A 17,831-nucleotide genomic window follows, 5' to 3' on the forward strand; every position below is an offset into this window, starting at 1 on the left:
GTACCTCATTTAAATATGTTGATTTATGCAGATTAACTAGGAAGTTATTTTTGTAGGTAGTTATTTCCATTTGTTCCTCTCCTAGGAGTAAAAATAAGAAATCAGATAGTCTTTTAAACATTTCATTTCATGAATCTTCGGGACATGCCAGTAAATGATATACTCCTTTGACTTCATCTCTGCTGTTTAAGTTAGAGTAGTTGATGTAATCCTGAGGGGGGCTGTGTATGTGTGTGTGTGTTTAATGTGCCTCATCTGGTTTTTAGCAGAGACTCATCTGTGCTCTTGTTTTTTTCTGCCCCAGTGACATGACAAGAACAGTGGAGATTTCTGGGGAAGGAGGCCCCTTGGGAATACATGTAGTGCCCTTCTTCTCATCTCTGAGTGGAAGGTAAGATGTTTTCCTTGTTTCAGAAGATCGCGCTAATGAAAACCCTGACTTAAACTCATTTTCTCAAATATTTTTCAAAAGAGAATAAAGTATGAATTTCATTATTAAGATGGACACCTCAAGATGTACTTTTGTAGTACTCTTACATGTTAAAAACAAAATAAAATCACTTACTCTAGAATGTAATGATAAAGAAAAAAATGAATGCAGTTTCCCCACTTACAATTAATTGTGAAGTACTTTCTTAAAGTATCCTTGTCAGTGACACACAGTAAACAGGATCCTTGGCAAGTTTAACATATTAACATATTGTTAGATGAATGTCACAACTGAATTTGTTTAATATTTCAAAATACACTTCAACAAGTGAATATAATAATTCCCAATTGATATTTCCTGCTATTTCTCAGGTATATAGAATTGAGAATATTAAATATATCAGAAGTTGTATATGTATGATAATTTTAGCTATAGAAGCAAAATGTTGTCATGCTATTTATTTTTTTCTAAAATAAAATTTAGTCAATCAAAATAATTTACCACATCCTTTTAGAATTTTAAAGACATTATGTTGTTAAATCCCCCTTGGTAAATGTTCGATTGTGTCAGCCTTTCTTAAAATTCATATCGAACTGGATATAAAACCTGTTTTCTAGATGGAAATTAAAACGTGTGCCTCAGAGTTAATATTGGCACTGTAATAACAAACTTACAGAACAAGTTTGAGATATTATGTCACTTTTAATAAAACGACTACCTTTAGCATGAAAATGATATTGACAAGGGTTGTCAGAATCTTAAAAAGGAAAATCAGTTTCTCACTCACATGACTTGATTTTAATTAATTTGTTAAATTTATTTTTTTAATTCATTGAAAAGGCAGAATGCTTTATTTTAGCTTAGAATATCCAATACCAGAAAAGTCCATTGGTTTTCCTAAGGTCACACAAAATGCAGATCTCCTGACTTGTCCTCACTCCAGTGCTCTTTCTAGAACTGAAATTTTCCCAAAGGTTGTATGGTATTAATTTACTGGTTCTGAATATTTATTCAGTTTAGTCTGCCCTACAACAAGAAGAGCAGATTTAGTCATGATATTTTGGTTGGCATCATATTCAGCAGGTAGCCATCTGCTACCTATAATTGCAAAGTCATCACCTCTTTTTTTTTTTGCAAGTAACATCTGATGCCAAGCTCTCGCTGGAATGAATGTTTCCTAAAAAGAAATGAACCAAAAAGCTAGTGACTCTTACTGCCTAGTTTCCTGTATGTGTTAGTAAGTGTGCTTATAAATGTTATAGGTTATGGCACAGGACGGACTAAGGTTGTTTTGGATAGACAGAGTGCACATTTACTCAGTTGTCATGAGAAATTCTAATGGCTTTTGGCAGAAGTGTACTGATGGAGCTTTGTGAAATACCAGAGTGGTTAAACTACCAGGCCCTTTCGTTTAATGAAGCTGGAAGAGAACACAAGATCTTCCCAATTTCCAAAAATGAGGAAATATACAATGTGACAGTCACCATACTTCATTTTCAATAGTTCAGAAAACAAGCTATCCCTATAGACCAGAAATCACCTTATCTCACTTCAAATGAGGGAAACATATTAGAATTTGATTTCCCCCTTTATCCTCCCTGGTTCTGATTCCTAGAAAGAGCCTTGTAGAATATTAGAAAGGGAATTGGACTTAGATTCAGAACAATTGGATTTGAATCCCAGGGCTCATTTTTATAACCTTGAGCAAGTCCCCTAACTTGCCTCTTGTGAATATCCACTTTACATCAAGGTTATGGGGATTAAATGACATTAAAAATGTGAAAGCTCCTTGTAAAACATACATACAGTGTATAAATGTGTAAATTATCAGTATTAGGGTTATTTAGGCTAAAACAAAAAACTCAGAAATGAAGTTTTATTATAAGTTCATGGTCAACTGTACAGTAACTTGATGAAATAGTTCTATTGTTTTTTGCTGTTTTTTTTTTTTTTTTTTGCTATCCACTAGTATTATAGAAAGGAAATTTAATTAAAAACATTAAAAATAATATGGAAGTGGAGACATGAGCCAATAAAAGTTGAGAAGTAATGAGTACAGGCTGAAACAGCACACTTAACTCAACCCATGTGTCTAGCTGCAAGTGGGTATAGAGTGTGTCAGACAAGTCTCTGACTTCATCACACCATATGGTTTCACTGTGTGAGCACAGGGGCTTAGTTAAGGTCACACTGGTTTACTTTGCTCTTAATTTCCTTCCATTTATTGGGTTGTGTCATTATTTTAAATTAGAATGTATTTAATTCTTTACTAAGACTACTGTAATTGGTCTTGCCTCCAATGTATTTTTAATTTTTTTTTTTTTATTTTAGGAAAATACTGCCACACCTGTTGTTGAATAAGAAAGCTAATCTAAGTTAGAACATCCTGGGTAAAATATAGTGGATGCTGTGCTAGATGAAGTCTCAATGAATTCATTAGATACCATAGCACAGAGGTGCTGAATGCTGCTTGCATTAAGGATCATTGGCTTTCCCAGTAATAACAGAGCAAAACAAACATACAAAAAACTAAGTTTTTGCAAGTAAAAAGCAACTTAATTTCATTCATTTTTTGAAAAGCAATGTGTTCTTTTGCAATTAAACATGAAACCTAATTTTTTCAGTAAGGATAGCATACTATACCTCAGTTTAATAGTGAAAACAGCTCAACCTGAAAGAAGAGGAGGAGGGATAGGGGAGGAGTGAAACAAAATGTGAGAAGAAGAGAAGTTTAAACAAACATGCAGAGAGGCTGAGGCAGTGAGAAGATCAGGAATGGGGTGAGAAGATGGTGTTGGTGCCTAAATGATTATTAGAAGAGCAAGAAGCAGTTGTTATCCCCCTTGTCCTGGAAGGCTGCAGGCTTCAGCATCCTTTATCACTGCTCGTTAATGCAGTTTAACTGGTTAGCCCCAGCCTACAGATCCTTGACAACATTCATCCTTCAATTCTGTGAGTTTGGGTCCCAAATGAAACAGCTACCACAGCCCACCAGTTTGGGGCCAAGGGGATAAAGAGATATCGTTTCCTGAGCCTTCTCTTAGTGGTCTGGATGAAATCAAACTGGAGGGAATTCATCCCTTCCACGGAATAGAGAGGGCAGGAGGAGTTTCTTGCCAGGGACCAAACTAATAAAATCAGTCAGTTTTACATTTTACCAAAATTACCTCTGACACATGGGTTTTACAGTTCAGCTTATTCTGTCAATAAATTTTTCATGGAAAGTTATGTTATTTAGATCTGTGAAGTTCACATAGCATACTCCAGCTGTAATATGCCAGCTAAATTGCAACCCAGTGGCCTGAAAGAATTAATTCATCTCCCAAAATGTGAAATTAAACCCTAGGGAGTAACATTACATGACTGATGATGTACTGAATTAAATTAAAGGAAGATTTGAATGCTTGTTAAAAAAAATATCACTTACATAAACTAGTTTATAACCACATGTGAGCCTCCTAATGGATCATGTTGTGAATTCACCGTAACAAAAATCCAAAATGTGAACTCTTAGAAGACTATTTAATTTAGAAAACAAAAACCCCCCAAAACACAGTTTTGATCTACAGTATTTTCTTTGTTTTAACATGTCAAATAGTTCAATTTTTAATATTATGTTATGAGATTAAGGTAACAGGGAATATGCTTGATTAGTTTAACCTAATGGTGGAACTAGGAAATGAATCACAAGGTCTCGCTGCACACATGTGCCTGTGACCCTGAGCCTTCCTTGCAGTAGGTGGCGTGACTGCTGTTTTCTCTCGTCCCGTAGCATACTGTATCCGTTTAACATTTTTGAAGTAGAGACCTAAATATCACTGCGTGTGCCTTGCCTATTGATGTCTTAAGATGACATGAGCTCATTAAATGAACTGAGGCCCTGCAGGCAGAGGCTCAACTCTGCCTATTCCAAACAGGAGGATCGCTTTCTCCTATACTTTCATTATAGACTTGCCCTTTTTCCACGGCTGACCCTATTATCCACACAGAAAATGTGCTCATATTTTATTTAGATTTGAAATTTAATGCAAAGGGCCTATGTAATAGCACATATGACTCCTTTACAAAAAGAATGACAAAGTAGAAAAACAAAGGGATGGAGGAGGTGGAGATTGCTGTTTCTCCACACCCAGCAGACTGCTCTTGGAGGATACATCTATCTGTCCTACTCTGAGGCATAGTTAGGGCCCTGGGGCAAAGGAAAATCTTTCAAATGAGAAATAGCTAAAATATATATAAGTTCTTTTTTCTTTTTATGCTGTTTTTGGTTTTGTGTTTTGGTTTATATATGTGACAGAGTTGTGTGTATACAAACATATGTATACATATACTCTTAACCCTTGAACAACACAGGAGTTAGAAGCACTAATCCCCATGCATTCGGAAATCCACGTACAACTTTTGACTCCCCCAAAACTCAACTGCTAATAGCCTACTGTTGACCTGAAGCCTTACTGATAACATAATCGACTAACACACGTTTTGTCTATTATATGTATTATGTACTGTATTCTTACAAGAAAGTAAGCTAGAGAAAAGAAATCACTCCCAAATTTTTCCAACGTATTTATTGAGAAATATCTGCATAAGTGGACCTGCGCAATTTGAACTTGTATCGTTCAAGGATCAATTGTACATATATACAATTTAATTCTTATTGCTGTAGTGTTCTTTATTCTTTTCCTTTCCTACCTACTCCCCTTCTGACTCTAAGCAACACCCACAAAGCCCCAGGAGCCCCTGGGTGGCCTCTCTGTGTCCAGCCTTTGCCTGGTTGAAATTTCAAACAAGTCTTCCCAAAGCCTTGCCTTGATCATGTCACTGCCCTGCTCAGAGGCAGTGGTGGTGGGTGCTCCTTTCCAGTTCCAGCAGGTGAAGTTCATCGGCTGGTATTCAGGCCCCTCTTTGTGGCACCAGCCTCCCATCCAGTGTTACTTCTCAAACCCTTCTATGAAGAGGTGTCTCCAGGATTTTTTTGTTTTTGTTTTTTTCTTAATTTTTTATTGTAACATAGTTGATTGTACATATCTGTGAGGTACAGAGTTGAATATCAATATTTGTGTGCAATATCAAATCAGGATAGTTAGTATGTTCAACATTATACAGTGTAATCATTTTTCGTGGACCTTTACCAATTCCAGCTTTACCCCACCCTATCCTGCCCTTCCCCATCTCTGGTAACCTCAGTTCTGGTATCTCCTTTTGAAAGTTTAATGTATGATTGTGATTGTTGTATCTTTCTTTTTTATTTATTTGTAAGTTTATTTTTTAGCTCCCACTATGAGTGAGGACATGCAGTATTTATTTTTCTGTGCCTGGTTTATTTCACTTAACATGATTTTCTCTAAGTTTATCCATGTTGGTGTGAATGGCAGGATTTCATTCTTTTTCATGGCAGAGTAGTATTCCATTGTATATTTTGTATGACAGAATAGTATTTTCTTATCCAGTCGTCCATCGATGGACATTTAGCTTGGTTCCAACTCTTGGCTATTGTAAATAGAGCTGCCATAAACATGGAAGTGCAGGTATCCCTTCAACATGAAGATTTCCATTCCTTTGAGTATATACCCAGCAGTGGAATTGCTGGGTCATATGGCAGTTCTATCTGTAGATGTTTGAGGAAACTCCATACTGTTTTCCATAATGGCTGCACCAGTTTCCAGTCCTGCCAACAGTGTAGTCTCTGCCTCCTTTCTCCTTGCCAGCTTTTGTTATTCTGTCTTTTTGATAATAGCCATTCTAACTGGGGTAAGATAGTATCTCATTGTGGTTTTGATTTGCATTTCTCTGATGTTGAGTGATGTTGAGCATTTTTTCATGTGTCTTTTGGCCATTTGTATATCCTCCTTTGAAAAATGCCTATTCAACTACTTTGCCCATTTCTTAATTGGATTATTTGTTTTTCTACTGTTAAGTTGTTTGAGTTCCTTGTAAATTCTGGATATTAATCTTTTGTTGGATACATAGCTTGCAAATATTTTCTCCCACTCTGAAGGTTGTCTTTTCACTCTGTTAACTGTTTCTTTTGCTGTGCAGAAGCTTTTTAGTTTGATATAATCCCATCTGCTTATTTTTCCTTTTGTTGCCTGTGCCTTTGGGGTCATATGCATAAAGTCTTCACCCATTCCTACTTCCTGAAGTGTTTCCCCTATCTTTTCTTTTAGGAGTTTTATAGTTTTATAGTTTCAGGCCTTATATGTAAGTCTCTAAGCCATTTTGAGTTGATTTTGGTATATGGTGAGAGGTATAGGTCTAGTTGCATTCTTCTACATATGGATGTCCAGTTTCTCCAGCACCATTTATGGAAGAGGTAGTCTTTTCCCCAATCTATGTTCTTGGGGCCTTTGTTGAAGATCAGTTGGCTGTAATTTTGTGGATTGATTTCTGGGTTCTCTATTCTATTCTATTGGCCTAAGTGTCTGTTTTGGTTTCTATAACTTTGTAGTATAATTTGAAGTTAGGTAGTGTTATGCCTCCAGCTTTATTTTTTTATTTTTTAATATTATTATTATTTCTTTGCTTTAGCTATTTGGGGTCTTTTATTGTTCCACATGAATGTTAGGGTTGTTTTTTCTATTTTTGTGAAGAATGTCATTGGTATTCGGATGGGGATTACATTGAATCTGTAGATTGCTTTGGGTAGTATATACATTTTCACAGTGTTAATTCTTAGAATGTCTTTGCATCTTTTTGTGTCCTCTATAATTTCTTTCAACAGTGATTTGTAGTTCTTATTACTACAAATTAGAGCTCTCTCACTTCCTTGGTTAACTTTATTCCTAGGTATTTTGTTTTTTTGGTGGCTATTGTAAGTGAGCTAGCTTTGTTGCTTTCATTTTCTGCTAGTTTGTTGTTGGAATATAAAAATGCTACTGATTTTTGCATGTTGATTTTGTATCCTGCAACTTTACTGAAATTGTTTATCAACTCTAAGAGCTTTTTTTATAGAGTCTTTAGGTGTTTCTCATTTCTGAACCTCTACTCTACCCCAAACTTACACTGACTAATTTACCTGGTCCTGGTCCAACAGGCTTGTATTATACACCTTCATCCTGAGCACGTAGAAAACACCTAACACATACTTGATTCAGTGGCCCTAACAAATGGGACTGGACTTCCTTCTAAATTGAGTATACTATCTGACTTTAAATGTTTGTTTACTTCTTAAAATGGAAATTATTAGAAAAGGTAGTGAGACTGCAAAAATATTTCTGTGAGTACCAAATCCTCTCCTATTACTAAACATCAAGTTGCTACCTTGGCAGTAGTTCAGACTTACTTACTATAGTCAACTGTGATGCCCTTCTCAAACCACAAGTCTTTGGTGTCATCAACTGCACTAAGCTATACTAACCTTTTCTAAAGTTACTATAAGCATAACAAATGGGGTCACAGATTAATGTTCTTCAAGTTGGCATTTATGTATGTATATTTGTCTTGAAAGGCCTTTTCTCTTTTAGTGAGTTTGTTTTGGGGGGGCTAAGGAAAGGATTTAAATTACAAACATTTGCCTGAAAATAAAGTATAATTTCTTTCACAAATAGAAATCAATGCTTATTTCTGAGTAGTTGTGAGTGGAGAGATAATTAGCTTATTATTATTCAGTAAATCTATTTCAATCTAAATTTTGCATTTAGAATTCTAGGACTCTTCATCCGAGGCATTGAAGAAAACAGCAGGTCCAAACGGGAAGGACTATTTCATGAAAATGAATGTATTGTAAAAATCAACAATGTGGATCTTGTAGACAAAACCTTTGCTCAGTAAGCATTTTTTTTCATTGTTTTATTTATTTTATTGATCCCTAGAATGATTATAGTCATTAACAAACTCATAATGATCAAAATTGTAGTAGAAGTTTCTGGTCGGTTCCCTTTGAATGACCCCAGGACATCCATTTTCAACCCCTTTTATGCTTTAGCATACTCAGAGGTGGCTCACACATGTCCCTGACAGCTCCAAGAATGTGAAACCACAGAATATAGCAAGCCTTCCTGCCTGGTTGTCTTCCTGGGACATCAGTGGATGGGTTTGTTTTTCTTGGGCTATGGGTCAGTTACACTGGTATTTAATGGCTCTTTTCACAGGCTGTTAGTTCAGCTTATTAATTAATTTACTTGATGTCAGCAGTCTTCCTCAAACTAAAAAAATCTGTGAGAGATGTCTAGGAGGACTCACTGAATAATAGAAACAAATAGAAAAAAATTAAAGTTAGAATATTCTCCCTTAAGAAATCATATCTCTGAATGTGAAAATGTTATGGGAATAGCTCTCTGTACCTGAGAATTAGAGTATGTAGCAGTCTGCACATTTTTTTAAATGTATGTTGGCATCGCAGAGGGATTCTGGAACAAAGGAATAGGTACTATTACTCCTTAGTAATCTCACCAGCCTCTGTTTCTGACCAAAACAATTCACAATACACCTTTTTTCTGGGCATTAGCTGTCAATATTGTGTATGTGGGTGTGAAAGGGGGTGAGTGGTTGTGGGTGGAGGAGAAGCAGCTACTGGCTGCTTAAGTGTGGGAAGAAATGAAATCTTAAAATAACCTGTGTGTCGGGCCGAGCCTGTGGCGCACTCAGTAGAGTGCTGCGCTGGGAGCGCAGCGACGCTCCCACTGCGGGTTCGGATCCTATATAGGAATGACCGGTGCACTCACTGGCTGAGTGCTGGTCATGAAAAAACGACAAAAAGTAAATAAATAAATAACCCGTGTGTTAAAATAATGAATGATACACAAAACTGTAATTATTATTAATATTATTTTTATATACTATCTTTTTTTATCAAGACTTGATAGGTGTGCAAGGCAGACATTATCATCCCTATTTTATAGATGTTGAAACTGAGGCTCATGAAAATTTAGCATGGAGTTAGTATGGAATAGAAACTGACTCCTAGTCAAGCAAAAATAACATAGGGGAACTAACCAGAGGAGTTGGGCAGCCTGTGTGAAATCTTCTCTCCTCCCCAAACAGTGTGAGGAATTAAGCACTTTTCAGTAAGAGGAGTCGGGATGGGGGTTCAGATAGCAGTTGAGATTATGATTAGTTATCATTTGGTGTGGCTGCTAGTTACGGACCTGAAATAAAGGTAGCTTAAGTGAGATTAAAGTTTATTTTTTCTAAAGACAAATAAGTGTGGAGGTGGGCAGTCCACAGTTAGTGTAGCAGCTTCACATAATCAGGAATTCAGGTGTCTTCTGTCTTTCTGCTTTGCCTTCCTTACCATGTGGCTACTTTCTTCAAGTTGTATCATGGCCACATGGTGGCTTCTGCAGTTCTCTCCATCACTTCTGAGTTTCAAAAAATAGAAAGAGAAACGGGAGGACAAAAAAAGTGTCTGTCTTCCAGTTTAGAAACTTTTAAAGAGCTCTCCTTTAACCCCTTCACTTACATCTCTTTGGCAAGAAAGGCTGGGAAAGGTAGCTGTTTTACCTGGTGGCAGGGTATGTGGAGGCATAAGGGAGAAGAGGAGAAAAAGTAGTAGGGCATTTTAGGAAGAACACAACTTCCAGGAAGAAAAGTAGAGATACAGGTATTCTGTGATAGAATAAGAGGAAGGGTGCATGTTGGACTGACAATCTATGGTGGCATTGAGGCACAAAGTACTTACCAAAATGTCTCCGTTGATGTCACCATTGAACTCCTGGAGCATAACTCATGTTAGAGAAGATCTGTATTTTAGGACAAATTCTAAAAGGAACCTAATTAATAATCTGACCAAAAGTATCAAGTTATATTTTTTCATCTGAAATTAAAGTTTGCTTTTTTTTATATTTACTTCAGGAATCACTTCTGGTTAGATTTTCAGATTCAGAAACACTTTAAAGCTGTGGGTCATTAAACAAGTTATTTAGTCTCTCTGAGTCTCAACTTTATCATTTACAAAAAGAGTTAATTATACTTACCTAATGACATGGTGGTGAAGATTAAATTTAAGAACCACATATGGTGATAACACATGTGTAGCCCAGCATGGTGGCACCTAGTGGGCAGATAGTAAGTGGTAACTAGTATTTAGTTAGCAAAGTCATACTGGTAGTGATATTGCTAGTGTCTCCTTTGCCTATGCTACTGTGCTGCTCCTGGTTTCCACCATGCGTGGGTACTTTAGATGATGGTGCACGGGAATGCAGTATCATTATACTTTACCAACTCTCTTTCAAGGGCTCAGGATGTCTTCCGTCAGGCAATGAAATCCCCAGGTGTGCTTCTCCATGTGCTTCCACCTCAAAACCGTGAACAGTATGAAAAATCAGTCATTGGACCTCTTAATATTTTTGGTAACAATGATGGTGTTTTGAGAACAAAGGTGCCTCCACCTGTCCATGGGAAATCAGGACTAAGGGCAGTAAATCTCACAGGAACAAACAGTCCTGAAACAGATGCATCAACTTCCCTGCAACAAAGCAAGAGCCCCCGGATACCAAGACTAGGAACGAAGCCATCCTCTCCCTCACTCTCCCCTCTCATGGGGTTTGGCAGCAAGAAAAATGCAAAGAAAATTAAGATTGACCTAAAGAAAGGTAATTATTAAATTATGCTTAATAGCATTCTATAATTGTAACATGTAAAATTGGTTAAGAGAAATGCATTAAGGCTAATTTAGTTAATTCTCTTCATTTAATTGTATCAAATAATAGATTTAAGTGTATTCTTAGGTAACTTAAATTTCTTGAAATTGTACTTTCTTATTCTTCTCTTCTGGAGAACTAAGATTATTTGAAATAAGAAGATAACAAAGACATGCTGGAGAGTAGAAAGAATCATTGCAAAATTGATAGAAACAGAGCAATATTTTGTTACAACTTAACACTAAATAGGCACTAAAATTCAGTTGTTCCTGTTTTGAACATGATTAGTGATTTTTGAAGCATCCTATAGGCCAGGTCCAAAAAGCATGTTGTTTCTCATTATTTAAAACCGTTTTATACCAGCAAAAAGTTTACTCCTCACAAAGCAAATATATAATAATTATTAATTTCACTGATTCAACATTGCAAACATTTTTTCAAAACATACCTAATTTCAAAAGCATGTACAACCTTTTCTTCATCTTTTTCAACTTTTCTATCCATTTCAAGCACAGATCAGTAAGACTAGATTATGTGTGTAGATGCATATTTATGTAATACTATACACACACATCATCATCATTCATGCACTTCTATGTTTATTCATTTAGTAACCTCTGCCTGATATTCCCTTCCCTCATTGCAACCTTCTGAAATCCTGTGTGTTTCAAGACAATTCAAAAGAAACCAAGATCTCATAGATTCTTGCCTGAATTTACAGAAAACTTAATGATCACAAGGTAGTTTTAGAATGTGTTATAATCCATTTCAAAGACAAATAACATGTATCTTTAATTAGGCTATATAAATTATTCTGAGAAGATTCTCTGATCAAAATTCTATTCACCTAGAAGAATTCTATACTGGTAAGAAAATGTATTGACTAGAAGGCACAAATACACCAGTGTGCTTAGCAATTAGGTTTTGTATTTAAATGTATCAGTTGTATTTTTTGGTACAAACGATCCAGCTATGTATAAGACACAGAGTTAGGTATTTTGAGTACAGAAAGATAAATCAGACACAGAATTACCTTAAAAATTCATCATAAAGGCTTGAATGCAAAAATAAAAACTATGACATCACAGCTTTACTTTGGGAAGATTATTGTAATAGCAAAAAGATATACTGAGAAAGAGACTAAACAACAAAGGATCTGTAAAGGGTGCATTGATTCTATCTACATGTGGAAATACATGCATGCCTTAATAGATGATTGGTTATAGGAAGGAAGAAAGGAAGGAATTAGTTATTGCTAAGGTTTTCAGCCAGGGTGACTTGCATGATGAAGATGTCATTGCTAGAAATTAGAATTTTAAGGTGATGAGGATATTTGAAAAGGCTAAGATCTGAATCAAAGAGGGAGGTACATACTAAAGCCTGAAATGAACATGGTAATATCTAGGAAGTTGACATCAGAAAGAGAGATTAGAGCCAAATAAAGAGATTTGGTCTCTTACAAAGGGAGATGATAGTTGGACCCAGGAGCTGGCCAAGGCAGGGAGTATAGAGGACAAATTGGTCCAGAACAGATCCTTGAAGAATATGTATGTTTATGTGGGAGGAAAATGGGTAAAAGTTAGAGAGAGTGACAAATGTGATTTGATCAGAGAGGTGGGAAAATAATCAGAAAATAAAGACACAAAAACCAAGGGGGAAGGGAGTTAAAACTGTTCAAGAAAATGATTAGTGGGAAGTGCCAAAGCTGGAGAAGAGGAAAGATCAAGGATAGGAAGAATGACTAGATATGGCCATAGGTAGGTTAGTGAGGATGGAAGTTGAAGAGGCAGTAAGATTGGAGTGAGGATTCTTCAGGGTAGAGAAATCTGAGCACACCTTTAGGCAGAGTGAAAGATAAACCAAAAGGGAGAAATTGGAGATGCAAGAGGGTAGGCAGGTACAGCAAGACTCCTGCTGATGGGACAATGGGATGCAGCAGTACAATGGGGACACAGGTGGAGGGGTGAGCCACGGGTTGGCTAACTGATTGCAAGGCTGTCAAGCTCATGTCAGATGGCCTTTGGCTTTTCGGGAAAGTATGAAGTCAGGTTATGGCTTACTGAGAAATCACTGTCTTGGGTATATGGATGCCATGTGCATTCCTACTAGGACCCAAATAAATGAAATTGTTACATATCTGTATTGGGCCCTAAATTCACTTTGATACCATCATGTCTTGTCAGGAACTATCATCTGTATTTGAAACCAGAACAACTGAAACATATTTTAAATGTCATGGAATGTAAACATTTTTACTTAGCTGCATTAGTCTAAATTACATAGAGTTTACTATAAGATTGAATATAATGTCACTCATGCTTAAGGTGACTACATTTTCCGTGTGTTATATACTAGGCCCTGAAGGACTTGGTTTCACTGTAGTTACCAGAGACTCTTCCATACATGGTCCTGGTCCCATTTTTGTAAAAAACATTTTACCAAAGGGAGCAGCAATAAAAGATGGCCGCCTACAATCAGGGGACAGAATTTTGGAGGTAAGAATTGGAATTGTTATCTCTAATTAAATATTTATTGGCATTTAAATATATAAACATATAAATATATATTAATATATATTTTTAATACAATATATGTTGAAAGTTATTACTTGTAGACAAGATAATGTCTGTAATTATAGAAGTAGTCAATGAGTAGCCTAATTTTGTAAGTCTACAATAAGGTCAGTAATATGGGGCCAAATAATAATGAAAACTTTTCTCTGTCTTCTCTTCCTTACTTTTACCTCTTAAGGACCCTGGGGAATTTGGATTGAACTCAGGAGTTCATCATATATTCTGTTAGGGCTAAGAATTTCAAAATCAGACCTAAGCCTTGGTAATAGTTTCTTTAAACTTTTGCAAAGATGGGCCAGTGTCTCAGGTTGATCTATGCCTTGTCCAGATCTGCATCACCTGTGCTAGGCCAGCAATGGAAACAACTACAGGTTTAGTATCCCTTATCTGAAATGCTTGGGACCAGAAATGTTTTGGATTTCAGAATTTTTCGGATTTTGGAATATCTGAAGATACTAAACAGTTGAGCATCCCTAATCCAAAAATCCCAGAACCAAAATGATCCAGTGAGCATTTTCTTTGAAAGTCATGTTGGCACTCAAGAAATTTTGGATTTTGGCACATTTCAGATTTCGGATTTTTGGATTAGGAATACTCAACCTAGATAAGGGATTTTTCATAGAGATGTGTTTGGAATATCCAAAGGAAAATGGTTATTTTTTTCCATTTATCTTTGTTTGATAGCATTGTTTTATTGTTAATTATATATTGTCAATTTACCTTTCAAGAAATCATCTTCACTGAAACTAGCTTGTTCCATTTAACTCTCTCATAGCATGAAAGCAACATTATGCTGTAGCTTTTCACATAATTCTCTTTCATGAAAGATGCATCAAATGACTAATACAGCTCCAAATTAGAATTTCCAATAATCTATGATAATCTTGTGACTATAACTTTCTAAACTGGAGAAAACTGTAGAATTACATCAAAAGACTCATATTTCTGGAGGAATTTGCCATATGATAATGGTTCACTTCTGCTTGTTGTACTGGACAGAAAATGGTGCCTGGTAAGCATATGAAATTTGTCTCCTACCTATTTGAGAAATCATTCTCTGGTATATGTCAGTGTGACTTTCCCCTCATAAGAATGTGGTGTCTTAGGAAAAACTGCTGATACTAATTACTGGCCGTCTAAGTTTCTTCAGCATCATAATGATGATGGCTGGTGTATTATTGGAAACATGGTTGGTTCTCACCCATATATTTAGTTTTCATCTTTTCAGAGCCTCATTGATCTTAGGAACCCATTTGCTTCTTACTTTCAGAAACCATCTAGGGCTGAAGGAGATAGAAAAGGTTGTAATTATGGCTGTTCGTATGATTGCATTCCTTAGGTAAATGGCAGAGACGTTACTGGACGAACTCAGGAAGAGCTCGTGGCCATGCTGAGAAGCACCAAGCAGGGAGAGACGGCATCGCTGGTCATTGCCCGCCAAGAGGGGAATTTTCTGCCCCGAGAGCTGGTAATGTTCAGTTCTCAGTTGCAATGAATTTTCAGTGCAGAGCTTAAAATACTCAATGAATTCATAATAGCTGAGAAAATGAGTTCTAAATCACAGGGTTCTTTTAGGGCATTTATGCAGTGAGTTGTGTATATGTAAATAGTGCTTCTAGGGCAAAAATTCAAATACCCTCTAACAATCAACTGTTCAACAATATTCATATGATTCAATAAAATATACATTGGGTATGTGCTATGTGCAAAAACTCCCTTTTGTAAGCAAAATAGTTCATGGCCCTACTTTAATGGAGTTTACGGTCTAAAAAGAAAAAATATATAACCATGTATTCAAAATGATAATGAAGATTGTGAAGGAGAACTTCATGGTGCTACAGTAATATAGGACAAGGGAATTTAACCTATTCTTGAGGAAGAGAATTTCTAGTCTTATTAAAAAATTATACCCTTTGGCCTAGTAACTACTTTTCTAGTAACCTGTTATAAACTGATGGTCAAAGATGTGGAAAAAAATTCATGTACATTGATTTTTTTTTCCTAAAGTCCAATCTATTGTAGTGATATATTAGATCTGGTACAACCATAAGGTATTGGTTAGATAAATAACTAGATAGCTCTCCAGTGGAATATAGTAAGTACTTAAAATGGTCTCTGTGATAAATTGATACCAACATGAGAAAATGTTCATAGCATAATGTTAAGTATAAATGTAGGGTATAAAATTATATATGCAGTATTATCAAATTACATTTAATAGCTTAAAAAAAGAGAACTGGAAGACATGCACCTGAAATTTGGGGGTTATGAGAGATTTTAATTTTTTCATTTTTTTCCACAGTGACTACATATTATTTATTTTACTGAAATACTGTGCTTTTAAGAAGACTACAGAAAATTCAAAAGGGTTTTTATGGCTAATAACAAAAGGGAAACATATGCGATAAAAGGACTTTTAGTTACCCCTTATTTTTTATTTTATTTCCTTTGAATCTATAAAAGAAATGACAAAGGCACGTAATGACAAAGGTACAAGTAATATGATAGGTTCCCAGAGTTAGTTCATCTGAACAGTGAGGGTTAGTTGAGAGAACTGAGGATACTTAGTTTGAAGAAGAAAGTTTGGGAGACGTGATAATTGTTATCAAATATGTAAAGAGTTGTATGGATTGGAAGGTAGACTTACTCTGTTTCTTCAGACAGTTTATTCATTAATCTACTTACGCGTTAATTCAACAAATAATTTGCCGAGTATCTGCTGTGTACAAAGTTGGAGTTTCTTGGTATGCAAAAATAATTAAGACTCATTTTGTGCCTTCCTCAGACTTGTACCAAAAGAAATGTTTGGAAGGAGATAATTTTATAAGAACTTTCTAACTATTTGGACCTGTCCAGGAAGGAAATGGCTTATTTAGAATATTCAGAGCCTGACTCACCATCTGTCAAAGAGGCTCTAGAGAAAAGTTCTCTCATTAAGAAGGCTCGAGAAGACGAGACAAACTCTAAGATACCTCTCTGTACTCTGATCCTACTATTCTGTTACACGTGTTTATACCCGTATTTGAGTACACAACCTTACTGAACCACCTCTCTTGTATATTAATGCTCCTGAGTACTGGCCCAAAGCCTCCCTGCCCTCCAAGTTTCTTTGGCATGGAATTTCCTTTCTATCCTTCCTTCTCTTTCACATCATCTTATCCATTTTCCACTTACCCTATTATATGCTCTGGGAAAATTTGTAATAAAAGAGGGAAGAGAACAGCAAGTGTATAAACCATAAGGATACACTCCCGCCTCGTTTCTTCCACCTGCCTCCTCCATTCTCAACGATTTTCTGTCTCTTCTCCTCACTGAAGCTCCTTACTGTTTCTAAAGAGGAATGCTGCAGAAAGTTGGAGTCTAGATTTTTTTTTTCTCTAAAATCGGATTTTTCTTTCAATCCTTTGTTTATCTGAGGACCTAGGACTTTCTCTGCAAGGGTCAATGTGAAAAGAAACAATAAAAAAGGGGCAGCATGTATGTATAGCAGGAAGCCCTTTTACTTCTTGTCCAATTCTTTGGTGATTAGAGATTAAAAACTCTCAGAAAACCTCAGTGGGATTATGTGCTTATTTCAGAGATAGGAGAACAATGAAAGAAATTTTGAGAGTGTGCTCTGTTGTGCTATGATCCTGAAAGGACTAAAACCCTGCATAGATAGATAAACATTCCAACCAGTCCTTGTGCATGCAAAAGAACCTAATGACAGAGATCCAACTAGGAACTTAAACCCTCCAGAGGCCGCAGTTCCCCATCTAATAGTTCTTTATACCCCTCTCCCACATGTCCTCTAGATACTCCCAACTCCACAGCTTCTCCTAGAGGATTCCCCCCTCTGCCAGGTAAGGGGGAAAAGGATGCTGACCTTATCCCAGTCTAAAACTCTGAATGCATTTTCAATCAAAAACTGTTACATTTGGAAGTTAGCAAATAGAATAAGACTGAACATCATCTCGGGAGTTTACCTCACGGAACTCATCTTCTGTGTCTACCACTTATTAGTTGTGTGTTCTCCAGCATGTCACACAATCATTCTGAGTCTCAGTTTCCTCATCTGTATCACAAGATTGTTGTGAGGATTAAAAGAGATAATCCATGAAAAGCTCTTGGCATAGTTCCTGGCCAATTGTAAGTTCTCAATATACATTTAGCTATGATTATTTTTTTCTGGTATGTTACCATTTCTGTAGGACTGTAAATACAGTACAATACTTTAGATATATTATGGTAGATAGGCTTATGCAGTCT

General features: G+C 36.2%; 1 protein-coding gene across 4 annotated transcripts in view; it reads left to right on the forward strand.

The window, feature by feature from the left end:
- The window catches only part of PARD3B (par-3 family cell polarity regulator beta), a 990,710-nt gene that overhangs the window by 516,476 nt on the left and 456,403 nt on the right, over positions 1 to 17,831 (forward strand). For 3 of the 4 annotated variants that reach the window (XM_063091525.1, XM_063091512.1, XM_063091533.1), the window contains exons 6-10: positions 305 to 391; positions 8,071 to 8,196; positions 10,604 to 10,962; positions 13,366 to 13,505; positions 14,923 to 15,051. In XM_063091525.1, the coding sequence (XP_062947595.1) occupies positions 305 to 391; positions 8,071 to 8,196; positions 10,604 to 10,962; positions 13,366 to 13,505; positions 14,923 to 15,051 (841 nt within the window). The remainder of the gene's footprint in view (positions 1 to 304; positions 392 to 8,070; positions 8,197 to 10,603; positions 10,963 to 13,365; positions 13,506 to 14,922; positions 15,052 to 17,831) is intronic. The other variant, XM_063091519.1, reaches the window with a different exon arrangement.

This window comes from Cynocephalus volans, chromosome 1, assembly GCF_027409185.1.
Source record: "Cynocephalus volans isolate mCynVol1 chromosome 1, mCynVol1.pri, whole genome shotgun sequence".
NCBI lineage: Eukaryota > Metazoa > Chordata > Mammalia > Dermoptera > Cynocephalidae > Cynocephalus > Cynocephalus volans.